Source organism: Panthera pardus, unplaced genomic scaffold, assembly GCF_024362965.1.
Source record: "Panthera pardus isolate Hobbes unplaced genomic scaffold, ASM2436296v1 HiC_scaffold_26, whole genome shotgun sequence".
Lineage (NCBI taxonomy): Eukaryota > Metazoa > Chordata > Mammalia > Carnivora > Felidae > Panthera > Panthera pardus.
This window is the reverse complement of record NW_026526832.1, coordinates 16490595-16516918: the sequence shown is the minus strand read 5'-3', so window position 1 is coordinate 16516918 and position 26324 is coordinate 16490595. Positions and strand designations below refer to the sequence as shown.

Below are 26324 nucleotides of genomic sequence, written 5' to 3'. Positions count from 1 at the left end.
CATGCTAGTTGTTCTTCTCAGTGTACAGAACTAGTAATGTGCTTCACTTAGGAATTCATTTTGCACAGCAGTGGGCTTCTTAGATGTCAGTTCATCTAGGAAATTGATTAAATGGGAAATCTTGCCCAGTATGAAAGACAGATTTTAGTCCCACACTAGTGTGAACCCACAAATTATAAGCAAGGAGCCTTATCTCGCCAACCAAAAGCCATCAGTAGGTGTTTCCTTAGTGTCAAGCACGACATCCTACTCTCTGCAGGTAGATAGGTTAATCTCTTTGTGGAGTCTGTGAAATTTGCAGTAAGGCTGGTTTTTATCTTGCAAGTTAAGCAGCTTATGAGAGGGATGTAGACAGCATTACCTAATATAAAATGTTGAGTTCAAAGAAGATAGGGCTTCCCTAACTTTGTGTAGCATTTAACACCCTGACCAAAGTTGAAATTCTGAGAAATAATTACTTGTTCTGGATTTATATGTAAATTATCATTGTGCATAACTGCACCTTCAGTAAATACAGTATTTGCTCATGACTGTTGTGATATAAGTTTATACAAAAATTTGCATCTGTTTATATCACTCATTCTCATTTATTAGATGCCTGTGGATAACATTCCCCTAGGATTGAAGATGTAATGAAGAGAACAATTTGTCTCTTCCATGTTGTTTTTGGTGTCACATTTATAGTCTCATAGTAGATAACCATAATGAATTAATGAATACATGGACAACAGTGATACATCAGATTAATTTATCTTTGAAGTTCAGTTTTCATAGGACTAGGTGAGTAGTGCAGATGTTTTTATGATTCCCTTAACTGTATCCGCATTGAAGTGGAAAAAAGGAAAAAAAAATGTGTAAAGAGCTTTTTTTTAATCAGAAAGAGTGCATGATGTTAAAAATCCACTCAATTCATTTTTTTTTTAATACAACTCTGAAATTTGATAAAAGAAAATTTAAGCCAAGGAAAACCAGTTTCTAAAATTATACAGTGGTTTTTGACAATAGAGTATGCTTGGGGATTACTCTTGTCTGCTTTGAGAAAGAGAAGGCAATGCTGATAACATAAATGGGGTTTTAGAAGGAAGACAGAAGGAGCCATGCCAGCATGCACAAAATCTGTCTTTATAAACCTGCCAGACTCCCAATCCTTGTCTGAGAAATTCAGGTGATGGATGGAATGCCCTCCAGTGGAAAAGTATGAAAAAAACAAGTAATACAGACTAATTCCAGATGACACGATCAATTGTACTGTTATTTATCCAGCCATAGACGTGTGAAGTAAATGTCATAAAAATGTATGTTTGAGGATCTCCAGAATGTTAAAACTGTGGATATTGCTTTAAACACAAAGTATACATTGATGGCAATGACATGGGGGGAAAAAATTCACAAGATTGTTCCTGTGATTCTTATGAAAGGGAGAAAAACGTTCAAGCTTAAGGGAGTAGAAAAAATTGAGAAGCATTAGTGATGTACAAATGGATTTGAGAAGGCGAAGGCGCAAAGGAGAAGAATAATCCCATCTTTAGAGGAGAAAGGTACAAGAACCTGACTGATGCATCCATTTTACTTCCCTTTCTGGGATTTCTGAGACATATACAGGCCATCAGACAAGTTTCATGGCACAGCCCCAGAAGTCTTGCTACAGCTCCCTTTCCCCAAGGGAGCAACAGATATTCTCACTTGGTTTGGAGAAATACATTTTACCTGTCAGTATCATTCAGTCTAGAACATCCTTTATAAATTTGAAGACAGTTTAGAATTGAAATTTGAGGAAAATGCACAGTGTTAAAGAGAGTCTAGTACTAAAAAAAAAAAAATGGGAAGTCTAACCTCTGAGGAATATATAATTCTCCTAGAAGAACTTAAACTATGTTTATTTACCTAATACCTTTAAAGAGATTTAAGTATATATTGCAGAGAGACTGTTTAGCACATTGGTTGAAAACATCAGCTATGGAGCCAGATTGTCTCTGTCTGAAACTTGGTTTTAACCACTGATTAGCTCTTTGAGTTTCAGTATGCCTCAGTTTCCTTATCCATAAAATAGGATAATAATTTTGCCTAATTCATAGGGTTGTCTTGAGAATTAACAATTCAGCTTAGAATAATATTGGGCACATGGCAATCATTCACTGAGCAGTTTTATTAAAATTATTACTCTTATTTGTCATAGCTTCTATATTTTGCTGTTTGTCCATAATAATTGGCTGCTATAGAAAGAACCAACTGTAAGTCTTAAAAATTAAAGAGGCAATTGCTGAAATAAACTCAGTAAGTAGGCCAGATAAAATCAGACTAGTAAGGTAGATGATGAAACCAATGGATTGGATTTTCCTTGAGCACAATGTCAATTGAAAGGAGATGAAAAGTAGGAGAAGATGAGTCCAGAAGTTAACATCTAGCTAACAGAAGTTCCAGAGAGAAAGTTTGAGAGAATGAAGAGGAGAAAGTGTATTTTCTTAAATACCTAAAAGAACAGTCCCAGTGTTAAAGACTCATATTGGAGGAATGTAACGACTGCTGGGCAGACACTAATGAAAATATGCCTCACCTAGACTCATACAGGTCACATTTCATAAAACTAAGAATAAAGAGGAAATCATGAAAGCTTCCAGAGGGGAAAATTTGGTTATCTCCACAAATCAGATTGATGTCCAGTTTCTCACAAGCCATATTAGATGATGGAAGAGTGTGGGGAAAAAAGCTTTAAAATTCTCAGGGGAAAATGATTTGGAATTTCAAGTTTTGTGTTTAGCGAAACTACCCTCCAAAAAGTTGAGGACAAATAAATACATTTTAGGAATGCAAAGAGTCAAACATTTATTGAAAGAAATTCCTTCAGGAGGACTAAAAAGGACATAAGATAAAAGAACCAGTGATAAGCAGGGAAGCCAGTGAACTTGAATCAGGTCTAAGTAATTAAAATTGTTTCCATGAAAAAAAAAATTGTTTCTGTGAAGCATAAGGAATGTGTTAGTAATAGCAACTTTGGAGAACTAGTAGATGATTTATACAAATTTTGGAAAAGGGACAAGAGGAAAACATACTTTTTTGTTTGGAGAGCATTATTGTCTGACTCAATGTTGATATAATTATAGAAGTTTAAATGTTTGTCAAAAATAGAAAGTTGAAAAAACTTTGATGACCATTAAAAGAAGAAAATAGAGTATGCAGTTTCCAAATCACTGGAGTAGGAGTTAGCAAACTGTTTCATAAAGGGCTAGATAGTAAAATATTTCAGGCATTGTGGGCAGTACTGTCTCTGCTGCACCTGTTTGACTCAGCCCCTGCAGCACAGAAGCAGCCATGGATAATCTATATAAATAAATGGGTATGGCTGAGCTCCAATCAAACTTTGTTCATTAATGTGAAATTTGAATTTGATGTATTTTTCGTATCTTCTAAAATATTCTTGGATTGTGTGCCATTCAAAGACAGTGGGCTGGATTTGGTCCATAATTTGCTGACCTCTGCATCAGAGAACAAAGAAAGGAGGCTGAGAAAACTTAGTAATTTCAGCTAAAGACAGAAAAGGGGAGAGAGGTGGGTGAGAAATCAAAGTCCAACACACATGAAACATAAATGTCAGGAAAAGAAACAGCAGTTCCCCTAATAAATGTGAATGGAGTAAACTTTTCTAGTAAAGACAGATTCTCAGATTGGGTATATCCTAAATGCTAATAGGTTAGCAGATCATGGTATATCTGCACAGAACAGTGTTACTTAAAGTGTGATTCTTGTAACAGTGACTGTTAGCAAACTCTGGCTGGTCCACTATGAGGTAAGGACATAAACAGGGAAGAATAGTAGGTGGGAATTTTTAGAGTGTCGTGACATTGTTATAACTTCCAAGTGTGTGATCATTGCCCTAGTAATTCATTTTATTGTATTTTACGAAACTGTTAGTCAATAATGGTTAAGGAATTAAAATTAAAACTGGTTTGAGAAACACTAGTAAAGAATACAGTGCAGGTATTAAAAAATGAAGTAGATCCATATGTATAGACACGTTAAATGAAAAAAAGGAAATCACAGAACAGTATACAAGGTATGACTCTTAAGTGTTTTTTTAAAACCCCAATCACACATGTAATGAATTTTTTAAATGTAGAATAAGTCACATCAAACTATTAGCTGTGATTATAAAACAAATTATGACAGGTGGACCAGGGTTGAAAGATGTGGTAATAAAGACATATTTCTTGTTTGAATCTATATACTTTTATCTTGTTTGATACTTTTTTTATAGTAATAGGTTTTCATTTATTGTGTAATGCTTTTTAAATATTTTATTATTTAATGATCTCATGGTCCTTTCAATACTTGTCATTTGAATATCCATATGGAAAATAGGACCTATGCTGCTACTTCACATGATATATAAAAATTCATTTGAGATGGATTATAAACCAAAATGTGAAAGTTAAAACAGTAGAGCTTCTAGAAGAATACATGGAATAATGTCTTCTTAACTTTGGAGCAGGCAAAAATTTCTTAAATGATGCACTACAAGCACCAGCCACAAGGAAAAGATTTGTAAATTGGGCTTCATTAGTGTTAGATGTTAGTGCATAACAAGACACCGTTAAGGGAGAGAAAATGCAAGCTACAGATTGAGGGATGATATTTGGCATATTGTATCTTTGCAACCTAGAGTTATATAGATTTACTGTGTATGTGTGTGCAAAAAGTTTGGAGAAGCGCTTCACAAAGACATCGAAGACTTGCATATGAAAAGGCTGTTACTGTCATTAATCATAAGAGAAATTCAAGCTCAAACCACTGTACCTGGATTAGAAGGGCTAAAATTAAAAGGACCTATAAGACCTAGAGTTGCTGAGGCCATTAATAGAGCAGGTAGAGCGCTCATACGTTGCCGTAGGAGTGTCAGTTGGTACAATCACTTCGAAAACATGCTGTCTACTGACGCTGGGCATACGTAAATCCTGTGATGAAGCTGCTTCACTCCTGAGTACTCAACTCTATAGAACTTAGTGCTTGCATTTGACAGAAGATACAAGAATATCCATATTAACTTTATTCCTAATAGCTAAGAAATCTCTCCCTCAAGAGTATAAGTTGTGGCATATTCATATAACTGACCGTTAAAGCATTTTTGTTTTGATATTGTGAATAGGAACTTGTTACATTTTTATGTTCCTTGATATAATATTCTTAGTATTATTATAACTTCTTAATCACAATAATGATAATAGCTATTATTTATTGGCAGTTTGTGATAAGTCTTAGTTCTTACAACAATCCCTATTCGGTACATACTATCACGGCATTATGCTCATTTTGACATTTGGGGTCGGTGAGGGACAAAGACTGAACAGCTCTTTTGTGGTAGAGCTATGGTTCTAACCCAGGCAATCTTACTCCAGAGCTACACTGCCGAAAGGTGCTACACTGTGGGCCTCGGTGTCCTCGGGTGAAGGAGGAGAGATGATGGGATCAAGTCCAGTACTGATGGATATGACTGAGAGTACAGTGCGTGACTAATAATTGGGAGTACAGCAGCAAGACCTACGCTGAAGTGGGTTGTTGGGTGTGTGTTCATTTGCATTTGTAGACTCCAGTATTCTAGCTCGGACTTATTCAAACCAAAGAGTCTTATGGTTTTTAAAATCATTAACAAATGACTTAATGATCCTTTTATATATTCCCAGGGTGCCACTGTCTTTACCAAATGACGTTTTAAAACTATCGTTTTAGTCGTGTTCTTTGTTTGCAAGGAACTACCACTTACTGCAAAGATACACGTGGCTGTAAGGGAGATGGACTCTTACGGACACCCGAGAGGCGGATCCATAGACTGGCCAGTTTGTGGAGACTAAAACTGTCTTCTGCTCTGGATTACAATCAACTTTAGGCACTTCAGCAAGATTTTTAGATCTGTACTACAGTGTGCAATGTTTATTTTCCCTCAGCTGCTACTGTCATAGTATCTGCTTTTTTATCCATCCATTTACCTTTATATTGCCAGTGCTTTTTCTCCATGGTCTCAGGTAAAATTCTGAGAGAGAACATTTGATTGGCCACGAGAGTTACTGTGTTTGGGCCAAGTGTTTCGTGCTTCATAGACTATTGAACAGGCTATAGATTGGCTGCCTTAAGTCAGCTATTTACCACACTACTTTTAGTCATTTCTGGCCAGGAAGGGATGGCTGGTTAGGTAAAACATGGCTCGTCCAAGGCTGGCTGCCTCTTTGGTAGCAAGGTTGATTCGCCCTAAGTGTAAAGGGATTGTGATCACAGTGTATATTCTGGTTAGTGTGTTTAGTACCCATTACACATTTTGTCTTTTCAATAAAATCTAAAGAAGTGGCCAGCATTGAAAATAGTTGAATTTAGAGATTGACTGGTACAGAATGGGAAATATGAAAGAGAATGCTTGTATACATGACTTGAGAACAATCCTTTGCTTACTGTTTTATAAGCCTAATAACATATTGTTGTATATCTCTTGTAGGTACCTTGGTTAAAATGTCTGGTTAGGATTGTTAAAACTTTGGATGGTTTACTGGTAAATATTAGGAAAGTTTTTTTCCTTGCTATTTTAATAGCTAGGCTTGGCTTGAAAAAAAGTTTTTGAGAATTTTGCAAACCCTTTAAGACTATTCTCTGGTATAGGTGTTATTTAACCCAAGGTATATCGTGAGGTGATTAGGATAGTAACTAATCCATAGTAAAAAAAAAAAAAAAATTGAAATACTCAATACTATGTGGATATTGGTAATAAAATTATATGTAAATACTTGTTAAATTGATTCTAGGTTGGGCCATGCAGGCTGCTGCCTATATCTTCATTCATAGGAAATGGAAGGATGACAAGAGCCATTTTGAAGACATGATTGATTATTTTTGTGACATCCATGAACCACTTCAACTCCTCATATTCCCAGAAGGGACTGATCTCACAGGTAGGTAACCTAGGATTAGATCACAGAATTTTAAAACATGAAGGAACTTAGAAATCATTTAGTCTAAACTTATTCCTCACATGAAGCAACTGAACTAAGATTAATGGCCTGCCACTAAGATCACTCACTCAGTTCATCAGTAGCACGTCAGAACCTAGAATTCCTGGTTTCCAGACCATAGAATCTATGATGGGCAACTTCAAGAGGCCATTACTGTTCCTACTTGCCATCCTAGAGCTTTATATTTTTATTTTATTTTTAATTACAGTATTTATTTTAGAGCGTGAGTAGGGGAGAGGGTCAGAGGCAAAGAGAGAGAGAGCATTTTAAGCAGTCTCTACACTTAGTGTGGAGCCCAGTGTGGGGCTCGATCTCAAGACTCTGGGATGACCTGAGCTGAAATCAAGAGTCAGACACTTAAGCAACCCAGGTGCCCCAAGCTTTATGTTTTAAGTCTCACTATATATATCATGTATCAGCTTTTTATATAATTGTATATGGTTTGTATGGAACCACTGTACACACACACACACACACACACACACACAAACCCAAATAGCCAATGAAATGTTAAGAATAAAGGCAAATTTTAAAATCCCCTTCCTGTTCTATATATTCTCTGTCCTCTTTCAAGATACATATATTTATCCATCAAGCCCTTCTTTCTCAACTTTTTTTCCTAAGAAAAACATATGATGTAACCCATTCATTTATTGTTGATTTAAGTCATTATGTTGCCTTTTTCTGGGTATTTCTTAAAAATTTTTTATAATGTTTATTTTTGGGGCGGGGGGGAGAGAGAGAGAGAGAGAGAGAGAGAGAGAGAGACAGAGCGTGAGCATGGGCGGGGCAGAGAGAGAAGGAGACACAGAATCCGAAGCAGGCTCCAGGTTCTGAGCTGTCAGCACAGAGTCTGGCACGGGGCTTGAACTCACAAACTGTGAGATCATGACCTGAGCCGAAGTTGGACACCTAACTGACTGAGCCACCCAGGTGCCCCTTTCTCTGGATATTTTAAAGCTTTATCCCTACTATAAGCAGGAAAGGCTTTGTCCTGTCCTCAAGAAAATTCAGCTACCACAGATTTGTGGAGGGGACACAGGAGGATATATTTAGGACTTTTGTGCCTTCCCAGTTATTAAACTATATGCATGGGCCAAGAATACCAGTGGATCTCAAGGAATTCTTTACAAGATTAAAACCAAAATAGTCTTTTATTCTTCCAGATCAGTGGTTCTCACACTTTTTAAGTCACAGATCATTTTTGCAGATGAAGCCACCTACTGCAGTCTAGCATTTAAGACAGAAGAACTGTTGTGGTTGAATATTGGCAGGGTGGGTAAGCTTGGACAGGAAGCAGTTCTATAGAATCCGACTCAAAAGAGCAAAATTTTAAAGCTGTTAATAACCTGGCTACTTCAAGAAAGATACAGTAGAATTTGGGAAGGATCCAGTCAATGAAGGTCTGCTGTACGAGAGAAGACAAACTAAAGTCTAAAAGTCACAAATAGTATGGAGAGACAGAACATGAACTTGTCTTCCAAATCTTCAAGACCAGATCGAGGCAACTCAAGAGCTACTGAGAACTCAGGGCAACTTTTAGAGCTTAAGAGGGGAGAAGATGTAAATGAACATACTAATTCATTATGTGGACATAATAATTTGTGGAACCTGGTACCTACAAAGAGAGTTCAAGATGAAAAATATATTTTATACAACTATTTAAGTGAATGGGTGACTAAGCCATAATATGTTAATGAGGAAAATTCAGATATTTTGGGAAACATTCACCGTTGATATCACGGAAGAGATCTTGGACTTACCTGTTTGGATGGAGCTAAGTGAACCATGGCAATTTTTATTCAGTAGTATTATGTACTAATGTACTAATATATGCTTACTATATAGGTTTGATTTTTATAGTTAAAATTCTAAAAGTAGTTGGATCACAGAGAATAATACTGAGGATAATATTGGATACATATCATTGAAGCTTGAAAATGTATTGTAGCTTGTAGATTAATTGATTCCCAGAACTGAACTATCATTAGGAAATTACCATGGACACATAGCCATATTTAAATCTTATAATAGTTAAGAATGTAATACTTTGGGGTGCCTGGGTGGCTCAGTCAGTTAAGCATCCAACTCTCTCGGCTCAGGTCATGATCTCACGGTTTGTGAGATAGAGCCCCACATCGGGCTTTGCACTGCCAGCGTGGAACCTGCTTGGGATTCTCCTCTCCTCTCTCTCTGCCCCTCCTTCGCTCATGCTTGCTCTCTCTCTCTCTTTCAAAATAAATAAACTTTAAAAAAAAGAATGTAGAATATATTTGGGTGTTGAAATATCAGCCATATTATAAAAGGTAATTTACTGAAGTGATAGATTGGTTTATATTTGCAAATGCCAAAATGTACATTAAAGAATGGCAGCTTTAGAAGTTACTTAGTCATTAAAAGCTAAAGGAAAAAAAGCTTCTGGATTGGTGTGACTTTATGGTATATTAGTGTTAAAATGCTTATATGTTAGATCTTCAGAGCCTATGAAGTATATATTTAAAACTTTTTTCAGTCTGTATTTGTTCTCAGCTGTCTCTTTTATGTGATGAACTTAACATCTAGTTGCTTATTTTCAGGGTTCTGCTCACCATTACATGTTGTGGTTGTATATTTTTTAAGTTAAAATGATATTTACATTTTTTAAGGCCAGCTTACAAAAGCTAGAAAAAACAGGTCCTGAAGCTTTCAGAAGTTTTTTTTAACAGGGTTATACATGTAGTTTTGAGTTAAGATAATGATTGTCTTTGAAAAAGTGTCTGTTAATTCAAGGGTGTTTTTAGTTACCACAGTTAACTTGAAACTTGTTTTTTTTTTTTTTAAGCCTGAAGGGAATGTTTTATAACCTTAAGTTCAGAGTCCAACTGGCTTGCAACATTTTCAAATTAGTGTTTTTAAATGTAACTTTACATATATTTTATCTTTATATGTTATTGGTTGTAACTTTTTTCTTGCGTATGGAAGTGATAGATGTGAATTTGGGGAAATTTAGAAACAGAAGAGAGCACAAGAATTATAATCCCACTGCCCACAAACAAATACCATTGTAATTTTGGTCCATTGCTTTGGTCATTTGGTCACACACACATACACATGTATATGTGCATATGTACACACATATAATTTTGAATAATGGTGAAACTGGAATTACACTTTTCTTTGCACTTAATGTGGTATTATCTCTCCTTTCATTATTTATTCTTTCAAAACATGTGTTTTAAAGGTTGGGGAGTTTTATATTGGTTTATTAGTTGGGGTCCAGAAAAACAGAACCAACAGGGTGTGTGTGTGTGTGTGTGTAGAGCGAGAGAGTGAGATGGAAAGAAGTTTTGATGGGAATTGGGACTTTATTTTAAGGAACTGACTTACATGGTAGTGGAGGTTTATCGAGTCAAAAATCTACAGGGTAAGTTAGTCTGGAGACCCAGAGAGGAGCTGCAGTTCAAGTCCAGAGGCAGTCTGCTGACAGACCTCTTTTTTGCTTGAGGAGGTTAGTCATTTTCTATTCAGGCCTGTAAGTGATTGGATATGGCTCACCCATATTATGGAGAGTAATCTGTTTATGCAAAGTCTTCTGATTTAAATATTAATCTCAGTGAAAAATACCTTCACAGAAACATCTAGAATAATATTTGACCAACTGTCCGGGTAACCTGGCTATGCCACTTTGATAAATAAAATTAACCATAACAGCTGGTATACTGTAATTTTGAGTTCTGTGTCTGTGATTTGGGGAAAAAAAAAAGCTTTTCTGGGTTTTAACAATTATAATACTTCATGTAATTAAACACTTTGTACATAGAATTTCTTCATTTAAGAAATGTGAGTACATGAAGTTTTATACACAAAACAAAGTCCCTACTTTCATGAGGCTTACATTCTATGAGGAAAGATAGAATAAAAAACCAATCAGTTAATAAAAACATGTCAAGTCTTCATAAATGCTGTGCAGAGAAATAAAGCAAGATAAGGACAGGGAGAGGAATAGATAGGGTATAGAGTACTCTTTTATAGAAGTTTGTCAAAAGAAGCCCGTTAAATTTCTCTTAAAGTAGAGACTAATTGAATGAAGCAGAAAACCTTGCAGGTATCTGGAAGGCATTCCAGGCAGGGAAAGGAATACCTGAACAGACCCTGAAGTAGAAACATGCCTGGCTGGTTTGAGAATGCAGAGTGGCCAGTAGTCAACTCCAAGTGTAAGGAGTAAGAAGGGCTGGCTGGAGTGTTACCAGCAGTGAGCTGACGAGACAGGAGGCTGTGGTCAGAAAGAGGGAGGCTGGTATGCTTACTAATAATCAGAGTCCGGGGTTGGGTAGATGAAGTGGGATGGAAGGAAAAATCTGCATCTCTAATCTCTTTGTGTCTCTGATTATCTCTACTGCCCCACGTTGTGACCTTACATTTTTAGAACTACTTGTGTTCCCATTCTACGACAGAGTTCCGATCCCCAGAGTCTGTGATGCACCAGAAGAGGAAACTGAAGAGTAGTTAACTACTCATCTTTGTAGTGTCCCTGGGATTCTTCATTCCATGGAAGGGCCCCCTGGCTGTCTATCAAAAACTATTTTGGAGTCCCATACCCAGGATATTCTCAAATGAACGTGAGAAGAGCTTACTCCTTTTCATGTTTCCAGCCTGTACTTTTGTCTTGCTAGGGACTATGGGTATTAGTTCTTTGACTCGATTCTTCAACTATAAAATAGTGTTAACATCTTTAAAGGGGTATTCTTTGAATATTGTCATGTTGAAGAATTCATCTATGGTTTTTTGAGGTTTGAGGACTCCGTGATCTTAAATTTATTCCGAGGAGGGTTGGGTTTATATAAAGTTTTTTTTCTTGTGACTTGGAATAGTCTATAAATTTTAGGATGCAGCTGAGAGTTGCGGATTCTAACATCTGCTGTCATCAGAAGGTATTTCATGATCTCTCCCAGCAGTTGAGGCCAAATTTCTGAACACTACTTTTTCCAAATATATTTGCTGAATAATGGGTTTGGTTCTTCTTGGAACTTATAAAGTTACCTCATGGAATGGAAAAAGCAACTTTTGCCAACAACTGGAACATATACTTGACTCTGTAACTATATTCAGCCAAACCATGTTCAGATGTTTGTACACGATGTGCTAATCATGTGCCCATTCTGTTGGGGAGAGGTTTTGGTTAGTAATATTAGCATGCTCTATGCCTGAGCAGGGCAGAGATTTCACTTTGCATTGAAGCCCTAAATTACTGGGCTAAAAAAATGTTGATTTGATATATTTGGCATATTGACTACTTGTTTTTTTCTGAGTGTAGAGGTCCTTATGTTTATTTAAAGTATTTTAGTTTTATTAACCTCTTTTGGTATTTCAGTTTTTGTTATGTAAGGACTATTTTATGAAAATTTTGGTTTGTTAGTATTTTATTTGTACCTCAGCTTTCATTGTATGTTGACTATTTTATGAAATCCCTTTAAGAATTTTAAAGATTTTGATATGAATTTCAGGAAACATTCTAACAAGTCCTATTTAATACCTTATTATAAAAATTTCAAAATTCCCCAAACTCTAGGATCTTTGTTAGGGACTGCAGTGTTTGTATCTTCTCATTTGACTCAATATGCCATATTCAGTATTTACAGATGGAATAACTGCCATTTCATCAAAGAAATCCTTCAGGGGTTCCTTATCTCACTTCTCTTCCTTTATTTTATGGCTTCTAACAGTTTGTTGTTTTGTTTAGAAAACAGCAAAGCTCGAAGTAATGATTTTGCTGAAAAGAATGGGCTTCAGAAATATGAATATGTCTTACACCCAAGAACTACAGGCTTCACTTTTGTCGTAGACCGCCTAAGAGAAGGTAAGCACCATCAAAAGGCTGTGTTTTTATGTTAAGTGGCAATGGTTATTGAACTTTGTATGTAGCCCTTTAGAATTTACAAAGCACTTTTTCATATTTTCTTCTCAAGGTATAAGATACTGTCACATTTATACTAAATTGACCCCATGCACTAAAATGTCTTAGTATGTATTCTTTATCAAATATCAAAGATAGCCTTATAAAAAATGTTTCCTTCTCTTGGAATAACAGAAAATAATACAAGTAGACTATCATTCTCTTTTTAAATTTTTCTCAAAGTAGCAAAACTACCTTGAAAGTATCTTAACACTTACACTATTGTTCTTTATACCTTATAAAGTATTTTTGCATTCATTATTCCGCTCATTCCAACAAATGATTCTGGTTGGTAGGAAGGCAAGTACTGACTGCATCCTCCATTTTATAGTTAAGTTGAACTGACCTCCAGGTGGTTAGGAAATTTCTATAGTCAGGGATAGAACCTCATTCTTCTGCTTCCTACTTTGTAGCTCATAATTCTACCTCACACTTCCTCAAGAGTTGTGTCTGTTGAAGGGCATATCAGGACAAGGTGATTCCATTGATGATATCACATCCATTTAAATGCTTACATTTTTATATTTGTTATATAAAAGCCAATTGTACATCTTATTGCTGCATGTTTATATGTTTGTATATGGATACATACATGTGTAGAGACACATAACATTTATGAAAGTATATGGAAATGGAACTATCCAGAAACGTGCTGACGTGTTACTGATTTTACAAGAATGATTTGAAGCCCACAGACACCTAGAAGAAAAATCTTGTTTACGTGTTTCTGCTCTCCACTCTGATTTCTACCAAGCCATATTGTACGATGATGGCATCTGTGACAAATTATCACCTTCATCTGATAATTGCTACATTGTCATAAAACTGCTTGTGGATTAACATGAAAGATGTTGAACCATCATACAAGCAAAGGTATAAAGTTATTTTATCTTTCCCTAATGGCATCATTGTTGTTCCTTTAGGGTTTAATGTGCTTTAAGGTACAAAGTATAATCTTAATGAACTCTGCCAGGCTGAAGCATCTTTCCAAGTAAATACTCATGATTTAAAAAAACGTATAGTCAATCCAAAACTACATTGTGATAGTAAACCAAAAATGTTGTTCCTATTAGTTTGGCTTGCTCTTGAAATTCTATGGTCATAGCTAATGTGAAATGGACTTGTGGGCTTGATGGCCATATTGTATATGAATAGCAAGTGTCCCTCTACCCAGTGAAGCTCCTGGAGAACACAGTTTTTCCTGCCTATGGAATGGGACAGGGAGGCACCAAGACATTAAAGTGGCGATGGTTTTTTGTGTGTTTTTGTTTTAATATGTGGTACCACTTAACTGTGGCATCCAGCTTAGGCTCACCCTTCTTATTCAATAATGTGTTTTTTATGTCCTTACTAATCTGATAGCTTATAGTATTTAATGATTTCTTTGAAGGTATTTCTGACATCATAGAACACATTCATCGACTGGATTCCTCTGTAAATACAAGCATGCTGTTGGAACGCATCTTTTGCTAAAAAAGATCTTCCTAAATGTAGGCAGGATAATAGATTATTTTATAGTGAATAAGGATATATCTGTAGAGCTCTCTGTTCTGAGATCTGGAAAATATTTCAGAAGCAAGCTGATTTATAACTTTGGGGAATGTGTGTTACTTAGTCATCACTCAGAGAACTAGTCGACAACCACTGTGTAATTTTTCCTGCTAGAACTGGCAACTGATTCCCCCCACCCGCCATATCAGAAAAAAGAGAAACACAGTTAGATGGTTCTATTTACTTCAGTTGGAAAAGTGGAATAGAATCTGTACCTTATAATAATAATAATAATAATAATAATAATAATAATAATAATAAAGAAATAGGATTGTGATCATAGTAACAGCAGCTAACATTTATTGAGCACTTACTAAGTACCAGGCATTGAGCCAAGTATTTCATATGCCTAAGGTCAATTAATCCTGACAATTACCATACATGGTAGTTATTATTAATATTTAACTTGTAGGACAAAACTGAAGCAGAAATTGAGATGAAGAAGCTTGTCAGAGTTATTAGAATCTGGTTCCTCTGACTGAATATCCTATGCTCTTTAAAAAAATTTTGTCTTTAATGTTTTATTTTTGAGAGAAAGAGAGATGGAGCACATGCAGGGGAGGGGCAGAGAGAGAGGGAGACACAGAATCTGAAACAGGCTTCAGGCTCTGAGCTGTCAGCACAGAGCTGACATGGGACTCGAACTCACGAGTTGTGAGATCATGACCTGAGCTGAAGCCAGACGCTTAACCAACTGAGCCACCCAGGCATGCCCCATGCCTCTTGTATTTGTAGTATGATTTTAGTTAACAGAGTCTCCATAAAGCACTTTTGTAATAGTGAACTGAGTGGTTTCCCTCAAAAAAGATGTTGAAAAAGAAAAAGCGGTAGCTAAATGGCCAGATCATGGAGGGATGGTAGTCCCGAAGGAGGAGGTTATGGTTCTGCCTAAGATGACAGGGGAGGGGGCATCAGGTGGAGAGTCAAGGGCAGCTCTACTTTTGGGGGACGAGGGGTGGTATCTAGTGAGCATCAAAAGTTTCATCAAGGATCAGAAGTGAAGATCTTAGAAACAAATTAAAGCCCCCAAAAGGGCCAAGCCCAACTTTCTGATCTTTAGCTTCCTGAGATCTGCTTTTGATAAGCAGTTAGGTGGAAAAAGAAGCTCTCTGTTAAAACAAATGACTATATAAATAAACTATTGCAGTGGAATACTGCTCACCATAATAACTAAATTCAGCATTGCTGATGTCTGTTTGGCAATGGGCACGTGAGAAGTTTAGGATATCAAGAAACTAAGGATGAAGTCCTACCAAGAAGGACTGAATAAATGAAAATGCAAAACAAGGAAAGTAGCTTCTGCACTTCTGTTCTGAATACATGTCACAGAGATTAGGAACATTTAGAAGACACACATTTACCCTGAAATATAGCACCCATTATATAATGTTACACAGATGTGTTATTCCTGTGGTAGTAACTGCAAAAGGTTTACCCTGAGTACCTTAAATTTCACCATTAATGTGCTTGCTCTATACTCTTACTAGATCATAACCTTCTTGAGGGTATGGAATGTTCTGCACATGGTGGAGTTAAATGGTTTTTCCTTTTATCTGAAAAAGAAGACAAGCCTAGTGTCCTGGATGTTCTTCTAAGTATGTATTACACTGATAGATTATCTGTCTTGGATGATTTCACAACCTTTCAGTATGTGATTATATGTTTTTCCAGTACTATATTAACCCAAACCCAAAAGGAACTTTCTAACTTAGGGAAAAAAGGCTTTTTATATGAGAAAGTTTTTTTTGTTTTAATTGACAGTGCTAATAAATTTATCAGACAATTTTAAACTTGTAACTCATTCATACCAAAAGTTAGTTATATTATCATCATCTCTGGTGCTGTATCATTTTTAAAAATTTTTTCTTTAATGTTTATTATTTTTGAGAGCGAGCGAGCATGTGCATGAGCAAGGGAGAGGCAGAGAGAGAGAGACACAGAATCTGAAGCAAGCCTCCAGGCTCTGCGCTGTCAGCACAGAGCCCGACATGGGGCTGGAATCCACAAACTGCAAGATCATGACCTGAGCTGAAGTCAGATGACCGACCGACTAAGCCACCCAGGTGCCCCTGGTGCTTCATCATTTTTAACAATAGCTTTACTCTTCTTTGATTTTAAATAAAGATTTGGTCCCACCATTATTTGATTTTGTTAAATGTTTTAGAAGCCAATTACTAAGTTATAACCCTGCAATAATTACTTTTCACCATTAGGCGGCACAAATGTGTACATTTGAAACACTTGAAGTTAGGTTAAAGTGGTTGGGGGTGAGGATAAAACACTTCATATTTGTTTGAGGGTGTGTCTTGTTTAAAATACGACCTTGCTTAGTGAACACATCTACATACCAGGAAGATAACTGACCTAACTCCACAGGGACAGAGCTGCTCTGCTTGGGACCCTCCCAGACCCTATGTATCTCTTCATCTGACTGTTCATATGTATGCTTTATCATATCCTTTAATAAACTGGTGAACATTAAAAATAAAATATGACCTTGCCTAGAAGTTTACAGTCTTCTTGGGTAGATAAGAATACACCTAGAAAATTCTTAAAAAATATCACATTACATGTTAAATTTTATGGTATATAGTATATAAACATTTTGAGTAATTATAGGAGTGTTCAGTAAAGAGAGAGCATATAGTTTGAAACACTTCACTTGTAACATTTATTTATTTTGAGACAGAGAGAGAGAGCATGAACAGGGGAGGGTCAGAGAAAGAGGCAGACACAGAATCTGAAACAGGCTCCAGGCTCTGAGCTGTCAGCACAGAGCCCGATGTGGGGCTCGAACCCACAGACCGCGAGATCATGACCTGAGCTGAAGTCGGACGCTTCACCAACTGAGCCACCCAGGTGCCCTGAAACACTTCACTTCTTTAAGAAGCTTAATTTCTCCTTGGACTTTCAAGGATGGCTGAGGGCAAGATAGGAAGAGTACAAGAAAGGGCATAGAGTTTGGGCCAGTATGAGGCTGTGCAGTAAACTAGGCACAATGAATGTGATCGAGCTGAAGACTTGTACTGTAGAATAATAGACAGTAGTTAAGAAGGTTGTTTGGAGCCATTGTTGAAAAACTTAAACTCCTGCCCCCAAATAGTCATGTTTTTAGATGTCGATTTCTAGCTGAAGTCATTCAAGCAAATCCGCTCAGGTGTTAAGACTATAAAACATCATATAGATATATTTAAGTTTTGGGTTTTTTAAAAATAATTTTTTTAATGTTTATTTATTTTTGAGAGAGAGAGGCAGAGTGTGAGCAGGGGAGGGGCAGACACACACACACACACACACACAGAATCTGAAGCAGGCTCCAGGCTCCAGGCACTGAGCTGTCAGCATGGAACCTGATGTGGGGCTCGAACTCACCACGAGATTATGACCTGAGCTGAAGTCAGGCGCTTAACCGACTGAGCCACCCAGGCACCCCAAGTTTTGAGTTTTTAAATTCCAAGATAATCCATGTTTAGCTCATATGTTTATATTCTAAATATGAAAGATGGTGTATTTCTACTAATCTAGGGGATATAGGGCTAGTCACTAAGGAAAAAATAAAATTCCCACCAGGTAATTTAGATCAGCACATCTGATTAAAAAACTCTTCGGTCTGTATTCAGGGACAGAGAATTGCTTACTCGAATCCCCAGATTACATATGTAGTATCTGGTAGTCCTGTGTTTGGCTCTCTCATTTTGGTCTATGATAGTTCTCATTTGCTCCACGAAAGTTGGCATTTAGGCAGTAGACTAATCATAGATAGCTCAATCTTCAGTGTTTTCAGAGTGTTTTAATTTCTTGGACTTTTTGCTTCATGCACAGCTAATAATCCATTCTGTTTCTTGCCTATAGTGGATGTAGATGGTGGGGGACCAAAGATGGCCAGTAGGAGCCATTGCTGTCTGTGGCTCACATTATGTTTATCCTAGTTGATGAGTGATGAGCCTCCCTCGGGATTGCATTTCGGTGACTCTTCCTAACAGCTAGCATAATCTAGGATACTAGGAAGAAAGACAGAAAAACTGTTGAAATATTGAGTGCATTAAATGCCATGCACTCTGACCTTTTCATGTGACTTTTTATTGCTGGAAACTATGAAAAAGGATAAGACCTTTCCCTTATGTTTAAAAAATGTAATTATACAGATCTTTGACATTTGCTAGAATATTTTCTGAAACCTTTTCCATTTCCCCAAATTTGCAAATTTCTCTGTAGCATAGCATTTGACTCTCTTTTGAGACCCTTTTACAAAGAACAATGCTTTCATCTGTTTATGGTGATGAATAGAATACAGCAAACCTAAATGAACCTGGGTTCTGATCAGTAAGAAAGCACATGGATCAACTAAAGGACTTGGTCCTACATGTCATGAAGCAGAAATGATTTAAATTCTCCTCAGCAAAATTATATGTGATTACATGTCAAAGACCTTTGGAGTCTGTCAGGTTGAATCTCTGAATGCCATGGCATGCCTTTAGGTCTTTAATGACATTTCTGTTATCTTTGTTCATTTTAGTTCTCTTTCATAGCAGAAAATCTGAGCTGCTCATTTAGGACAGGTCTTGGCATTGTGTTAATGAAAAGTGACAGAGCCCTCATTCTCTACATGAAAACAGCCATCTAACAAGTACCTACCATGTGCCAGGCACTGAGCGGTTCACATGTTTCTCTACCCTGCCCAAGCAGTACTAATGCCCAGGGAGCTATTTAAAACACAGATGATCAGTTGTGGGCTCAGACCTGCTAAATGAATCAAATTCCAGTGGTGGGGTCCTGAGCTCATGTCTACCCGACTAGTCACTGTCATACAGATCATTTCATTCCCATGGCTGCGCTAGGCAGTGCTTTGCCCCATGCCACCCCTGAGGAGACAGACTCACTCTAGCGACTTGCCCAGGGTCACATGGCTGCTGGGTGGTACATGAGTTCACTTCTGCTCCATTTGATGCCAAAGCCCATGTTCTTCCCACTATGTAGTAAGTTAACAATTTTTCTGTGCCAAGTGCTACAAAGATGTAACCTTTGTAGGATTTTTTTCTTTTTCTTCTCTCTTTCCAAGACCTTCTGCCTGGTATCCTTAGCTATACTCTGCATTTTGTTTAAATGGAAAAATACATCAAGGGTTTCCTTTTTGTAAAGCATGTCATTATTCTGGTTCCTGTATTTATCTGCTCCTCCTTCATATCTCTAATCTGTAAGGCAAAACAAAGAAACGTGACACTCCTACTGTTCTTTCAAATTGTGGTCCCGTAATTTTCTTTTGCCGCTGAGCCTCAAAACAATAAACTGGTGACTTGATTTTCCTCAATACTAACTCACTTCCTGTAAAAACGGAATTTTTTAAATTATAAAAACAATATATTTATTATAAAAATACTGGAAAGTTCATTATAAAGAAGGAAAAGGTACCTATGGTCTGCTCAGTCACATCTCAGAAATACCTGGTATGTGCCTTGTATACCTTTTGACAGAAACTCTTCCTGTGTTTTTCCACCTGTATTCATACATAGCAAACAAAATTAAAGTCAGATCATATATTTTGTTTTAGAAATATTTTTAAGACTTATTATAATGTGCATGTTTTATCATTATCCTTGCATAATTGGTGTAAGTATATGTTAATGTATGCACGTATTAGATAGAAGGACCACTATTTAACTAGTCCTCCATTGTTCAAACTTAAAATTGTTTCCAGTTTACCACCCTTATAAATAATACCAAAGTATGCATAAATCTCTAATTATTCCCTTGGGATATATTTCCAAGGCTAATTACTGAGTCAAAGGGTATACATTTTTTTAAGGTTTTTAAATGACTTTTTTTTTTTTTTGATGTTTATTTAGTTTTGAGGGAGAGACAGAGCGTGAGTGGGGGAGGGGCTGAAAGAGAGGGAGACACAGAATCCCAAGCAGGCTTCAGGCTCTGAGCCGTCAGCACAGGGTCCAACGCAGGGCCTGAACTCACAAACTATGAGATCATGACGTGAGCCAAAGTCGGACGCCTAACCGATTGAGCCACGCAGGGGCCCCCATTTTCTTAAGGTTTTTAAAAAAAATTTACTCCTGTTCTCTGTCCTATTTCAATCGGCCACCAAATTCTACTGATACTGCCTTTTAGAGAGACATCCCACCTTCTTCTGTTTCCACAGTGGCCTGAATGGATGGGACCCCATTACTTCTCCTTTTTACTTCCTGGCTTTCTGACTGGTCTACCTCTGGTTTCTTCTTTGCCAATCCATATTACTTAGCTCTCAGTCTTCATAAGGTTCCACTCTAATGTAATTGTGTATATATTTATTCAGAAAATGTTTCTTGGGCACAGGTGTTGTTTGGCCTGCAAGACGCAGGTACCAAGACATAGTCCATTCCTGTGAGTATCATTCGGTTTAGAAAACATAATTGTAACGCAGTGCCGTAAGATGTGAATAGAAAGTATTTTGAGGACATGAAGGTTAGTTGATCTTTACCTAAAGTGACACTGAAGAGGTGGCATATGAGCTGAGAATTAAAGAATAATTAGGCATTTTCCAGGGAGGAAAGGCATTTAAACGTTTGCATCACTTCCATATTTCATGGTCAGGCCTTTCTATAATATGGTTCTAATCTACTTTTTAAATTTTACCACTCAGAAGCCCCTCTTCATACCATGTGAGCCAACCTATTTGAAATAATTGACTATTCTGGACTGTGCCTTATGCTCTGTGCATCATGCGTCTAGTTAAGTCTGTTCAGGCTAAAACCTGTAGTGCTTTGTTCCTTGCTTTAATCCCCAGATACTGTCCTTTAGTGATCTTCTAAGGGTCCATCCCTATTTCCGCTGCTGGCAGTCATCTGAACTATCTTTTTCCACTCTAATAGGACTTAGTTAGCATAGTGGACCTGTTATTAATAGCTGCTCTAATACATTTTACTTCTTAGCTTCCAAAACGGACAGCAGTGGCCATGTCACCTAGACCATTAGGGCAAAGATTTTATTACTAAATCCATTGAATATCTTTCCATCCATATCTTACTTCCTCTCCTAGCAACAACTGGCACTGTAGATTCTTCTTGAAATACTTTCTCCCTGGGGCTTCTCCTTTTTTCTCCTACATCTCTGGCCACTTCTCAAGACTCATTTGTAGAGTCTTCCTACCTGGGTATCCCTTCAGTGTCTGTGTTCCTTATAAGGCTTCCTGGGTTCCTTTGTTCTCCCACTCCATGTCACTCAGGTTGGTGGCTTGAATGATCATTCCATATGCTCTTGGCTTGAGTCCAAATCTTTTGTTCGTAAATCCCTTTCTTAGTGCAGAGCCATACATGTGAACTTTGCCATTTGGAGGTGCTGTAGGTGCTGTAGGTGCTGTTGAAAATTGAACTTGTCATTTCCCCCTACACTGCTGTTCCTCCCATATCCCCACACCAGTTGCTGGCACTATAATGACGATAATGGTAATATTGGTGAGATTGTGTACTTATTGGTCAGGATTATCCTAAGTGCTTCACATGAACTAAATCATCCCATTCTTAGAGGAGGTTTCATTATCATCTTCCTTTTATGCATGAGGAAACCGAGCTACAGAGAAGTTAAGTTGTCATCCAAGATTTCCACCTTTGAAATGGCAGAGCTAGGAATCTAGCTGTGGAGTCTTTGCCTTAACCGCTGTTTATCATCAACTCAGTTACTCAAGTTACAACCTGGGCGTCATTCTTGGATCCGTCCCCTCTGCTTCTCTCACATGCCGTGAAACCCCAACCAGTAAGTGCCTTGGGATTCTCTTTACTCTCAAATTCATTCTTCTCTTTTCATTCTCTCTGCCATCATATCTCCCCTGAATTACCAGATAGCGGTTCAGCTGGTCTTCCTAGTTCTGGGCCTGCCTTAACCAGTCCTTTCTCCATGTTGTACTGGAACATCAAGACTTCTTCTAAATGAGGGTGGCAGCACACTAAGTTAGAGGCCCAGGCTCCGGAGTCAGAAGACCTGGGAGAGAACCCTGGCATCACCGGAATTAGCAGTGTCCCTCAGCAAGCCTTACTTCCATCATCTGTAAAATGGAGTAACTGTGCTTACTTTGTAGGGCTCTTATAAGGACTCAGTGCAGTACATAAAGCACTTAGCACAGTGCCTGGAAAAGAGCAAGCACTCGATAAATGTTACAGTGCAAATCTGATTGTGTCAGCTCCTGGCCAGAACCCGTCCTGGGTTTCACAATGCTCCAAGGTTAAATCTACTTTCTTTAGGTGTACCGGGGTGGTTCAGTTGGTTAAGTGTCCGACTCTTGATTTCGGCTCAGGTCATGATCTCATGGTTGCAAGATGGAGCTCCGTGTCGCGCTCTGTGCTGATAGCACGGAACCTGCTTGGGGTCTTCTCTTTCTCTCTCTGCCCCTCCCCCACTTGTGTTTTCTCTTAAAGAAATAAACCTTTTTTTAAAAATCTCCTTTTTTTTTTTTTAACCTGATTTTCCAGGCCCTCCATGACCTGATCTTTGCTTAGCTTTCTCACCTCTCCCCGTTCTCCTTTGTTGTCCCTTTACTCCTTGCCTTCCTGAACTGCTTCCCATTCCCAGAGTGCACAATACTCTGAGCCTTGCCTACCAGGGCATAGCCCCTCCTAGCCTCATTCAGGAAACCTTCACGGCTCTTAGACTTCTTTGTTCCCCATATGAGTGCGTTCCCTCCTCTGCCCGCCCTGCATAGATGTTTTACTGACTGTATTATCATTTGTCTATTTCATCTATGAACTTTCAATTTCATGTCCATTAGAATCAAGTCTGTCTCCCTGACCATTTTTATCCCCAGCCTTCAGCATAGGCCTCGCATATAATACTCTAAGTTTTTTGAACCCATCAGCTAACTGGTTGATGTATTTTCATACCCTGCTGTGTTCCCATAAAGAGCTAAAGTGGTGGACATAAATATGTATGCTACAATGACAGCAGCACCACAATATTAGGGAATAAATTAAAGGGAAAATAAGGGTGTAAGGTTGGTATATAAAACATGTTATATGGTTAATACACAAAATACATAGGTTTTATATTCTTATAAAATATGGGTCCATAAATTGGCTTGAGCTTTCTGGCATCTTCTCTAGGGGGAAACTGGATAGTATCACTGACAAATCCATAAGATTAAAGCATATCCTATGCTCAGAAAAAATATGACCATTTCTGAAGGACTTGAGAGAAAGACCTCCCACGCATGGCTCCTCACGGAAGACATTGTACACTGTCGTGACCAGCGTCTTTACTTTAAGTTTGATGTCACACATAGCCTCAGAGCGTTCATCCTCACTGGCTGACAGCAGAATGAGAAAGAGCAGTTCAGTAAAGACAGTCTCCTAAGAGGCCAGCACAGCCGGCTATATGTGATTGAGAGTGTCTCAACTCCAGAGGTTTGGAGACACTGCATGTCTTCAACCCGTCTCCATGAATAGGATTTCACTCACTGAGATTCAGGTAGGAATTAGTTCACGCAGAGTTTGATTATTCTTCCTAAAGGATCTGTTCTACAGATATCTTGTGTCACGAGTTTAAGTGTGGGGCCAGGGGCTTTTACTAATAGGATTCTCTTAGGGTCGTTGAAGAGCCTACTGAGTGAAGCATCCTGTGTGAAGTGAAGGCAACCTACCTCTGAACTGAGGTTGGCCAGTGTGTTTCTTATAAGACACTTGGGATTATGTCCTCTGCAATGCTTAACCAAATAGTCACATAGTCAGTGGACCATTGCCCAAAGCTCAGTCCCTGTCTGACCTTTCTGGACTGATTTCTTCCTGTGACCTCTTGCCCTCTCTTCAGTCCACCTACGTGGAATATACTTTTCTCATGCTATTCCTTTTCCTAAACTGTTCCAACCATTTGGGTAGTTCCTGTTGATCCTTCAAGACAGTTCAAATGACTTTTCTACTTCATTCCATCTCCTGGCTTCTCCAGGTTATTGGGCTTCCTTCTTCTTACTCTCATTTATACATTTGTCTTCATCACTTCTTTCATCCTCTTTTATAGTTTTTTTTTTCTTCTTTCTCTCTCCCTTGGACTCTGAGCTCCTTTAGGATAGATAATGTGTCTTGTTTTTGTATTTGAGCCCCTAGGACACCGTCATGAATATTACAGGTACTCAGTGTATTTATGGTTTGTACAGTTTTTTGTAGATGATCTATTTTCAGCATCTTACACATACGCACTTGATATGCTTGTTTCTGCACGTCTGATTGGTAATGCCCCTACCACCCTCAGTCTAGCGATCAGATATTAATTCACATGGACTCTCTTATTGCAATAGAGGAGAGATTTGTGGCAGTGCTAGAGGGCCACATAAGGCAGGTGCACATTTGATAATAAATGTTATCTTAAGATAGTCTTTTTTTTTTTTAATTACCAAAGGACAAAAGTAGGGCTGATTTTTGTTGTTCCTGTTTTTTAGATTACCTATGCTTTTATAAGGGACATTAACAAAAGCATATTAATTTTAACTTAAATGAACAAGGTCTTGGCATTTGGTCATGTAAAAATCAGTATGGAATTGGGGTTCTTAGGTAGGGTTTCCCTAGTTTATTAGTATTTCCCTACTCAGTGAGGTTCAGATTCTGAGATAGTGCTGAGGAGACCATCATTGCAACCTAGGGCCTCTCTTGTACTATTTGACTTCATTAGGAGGAAACTCTTGCCCTAGGGTTATCTACTGTTTTTCTAATACCAGCCAGCTATAATAAATACCTATTAGTGTGGAAGGTAGGCCAGGATGACTATGGATGCAGGTCTTGTGGCGCCATTAATCTATATACTGGTTTTGGTTAGATTATCATTTTCATAGGGGAGTGAAAATTATATACCTGGTATATTTTACTCATTCAAAAGGCTTGTCTTTGCCTAAGTATTGATGCCATTACCATGTTTATATTATTTTCTTAAGAGTAACATGCTGAAAAACGCTGATAACTGTGACACTCAAAAATATGTTTATTTTAGAATTCAGCGTCGCGGAAGAAGCTGCGTAAGTAAAATTTGTGGAATTGCCTTTGAGAACTTTCTGCAAACTGTACATTGATTGCAAAGAATATTGTTACATACATTAAAATGTTCTGCCAGCTTTCCCTCTGAAGGTAGAAGTGGGAGCTACAGAACGACAGTAGAGGACGCCAGTACCATTCCCTCACGCGGTTCGAGACCCGTGTGGCAGCTACATGTTCAGTTTTTCTGTCCTTATACTGTTGTATTGAAGCAAATTTTAAGAATTTAGTGCAAATGCAAAATGCATGTAGCAATATGCTTTAGTTTCCTGTTAATGTGAAAATCAAAATATATCCTCATGCAAGTTGAATTGTTGGCCTGAATCTAAATCCTCTGGACCCGTGAATCCAGAAATTCATCTTAACAGGAACTTGTGACTGCCTTTTGGTTTTATATAGTATATAATTTCTTTGTGGATAGATTTCTTTTTTGGGTTTGTCCAAAAAAGCTTTACTTGGTTTCTCCTTTATTCTGGGCATGTGTCCATTGCATTATTTATAAAAGGTTGTACCTTTTCTCTTTTAGCTTTACAGATTTTTTTCTTCCGTATTAAAAATACTTTCTCTGTGTAGTTTTCCACTTGGTGTAGGACCTTTTCTTATTTTGTTTTTAAATAAATTGATGTTTGTTTTGAGTATTGCAAAGGTATTGTTAAAACAACACTGACCTCGCTGGTGTGTGTGTCTCTGCACACGCACATGCAGACCAAGTTCATGTGCCTTCGCTTTTTACAAATAGATGGTGAACAATCAGTCTCTTACATAAAACTACATACTGAAATTGTTTACTTATTCATGTTGAACAATATCTGGACAGCTTTCTGAATAAGGCATTTTTTTTCTTTTTTCTGCAGAAAAAAA

The 26324-nt window shown here is 37.7% G+C and overlaps 1 protein-coding gene across 4 annotated transcripts in view; it reads left to right on the top strand.

Moving 5' to 3' along the window:
• Positions 1-26324, top strand: part of LCLAT1 (lysocardiolipin acyltransferase 1) — a 181177-nt gene that overhangs the window by 99395 nt on the left and 55458 nt on the right. For all 4 annotated transcript variants that reach the window (XM_019448273.2, XM_019448281.2, XM_019448294.2 and 1 more), the window contains exons 4-5: positions 6783-6929; positions 12709-12825. In XM_019448273.2, coding sequence (XP_019303818.1) covers positions 6783-6929; positions 12709-12825 — 264 coding nt within the window. The remainder of the gene's footprint in view (positions 1-6782; positions 6930-12708; positions 12826-26324) is intronic.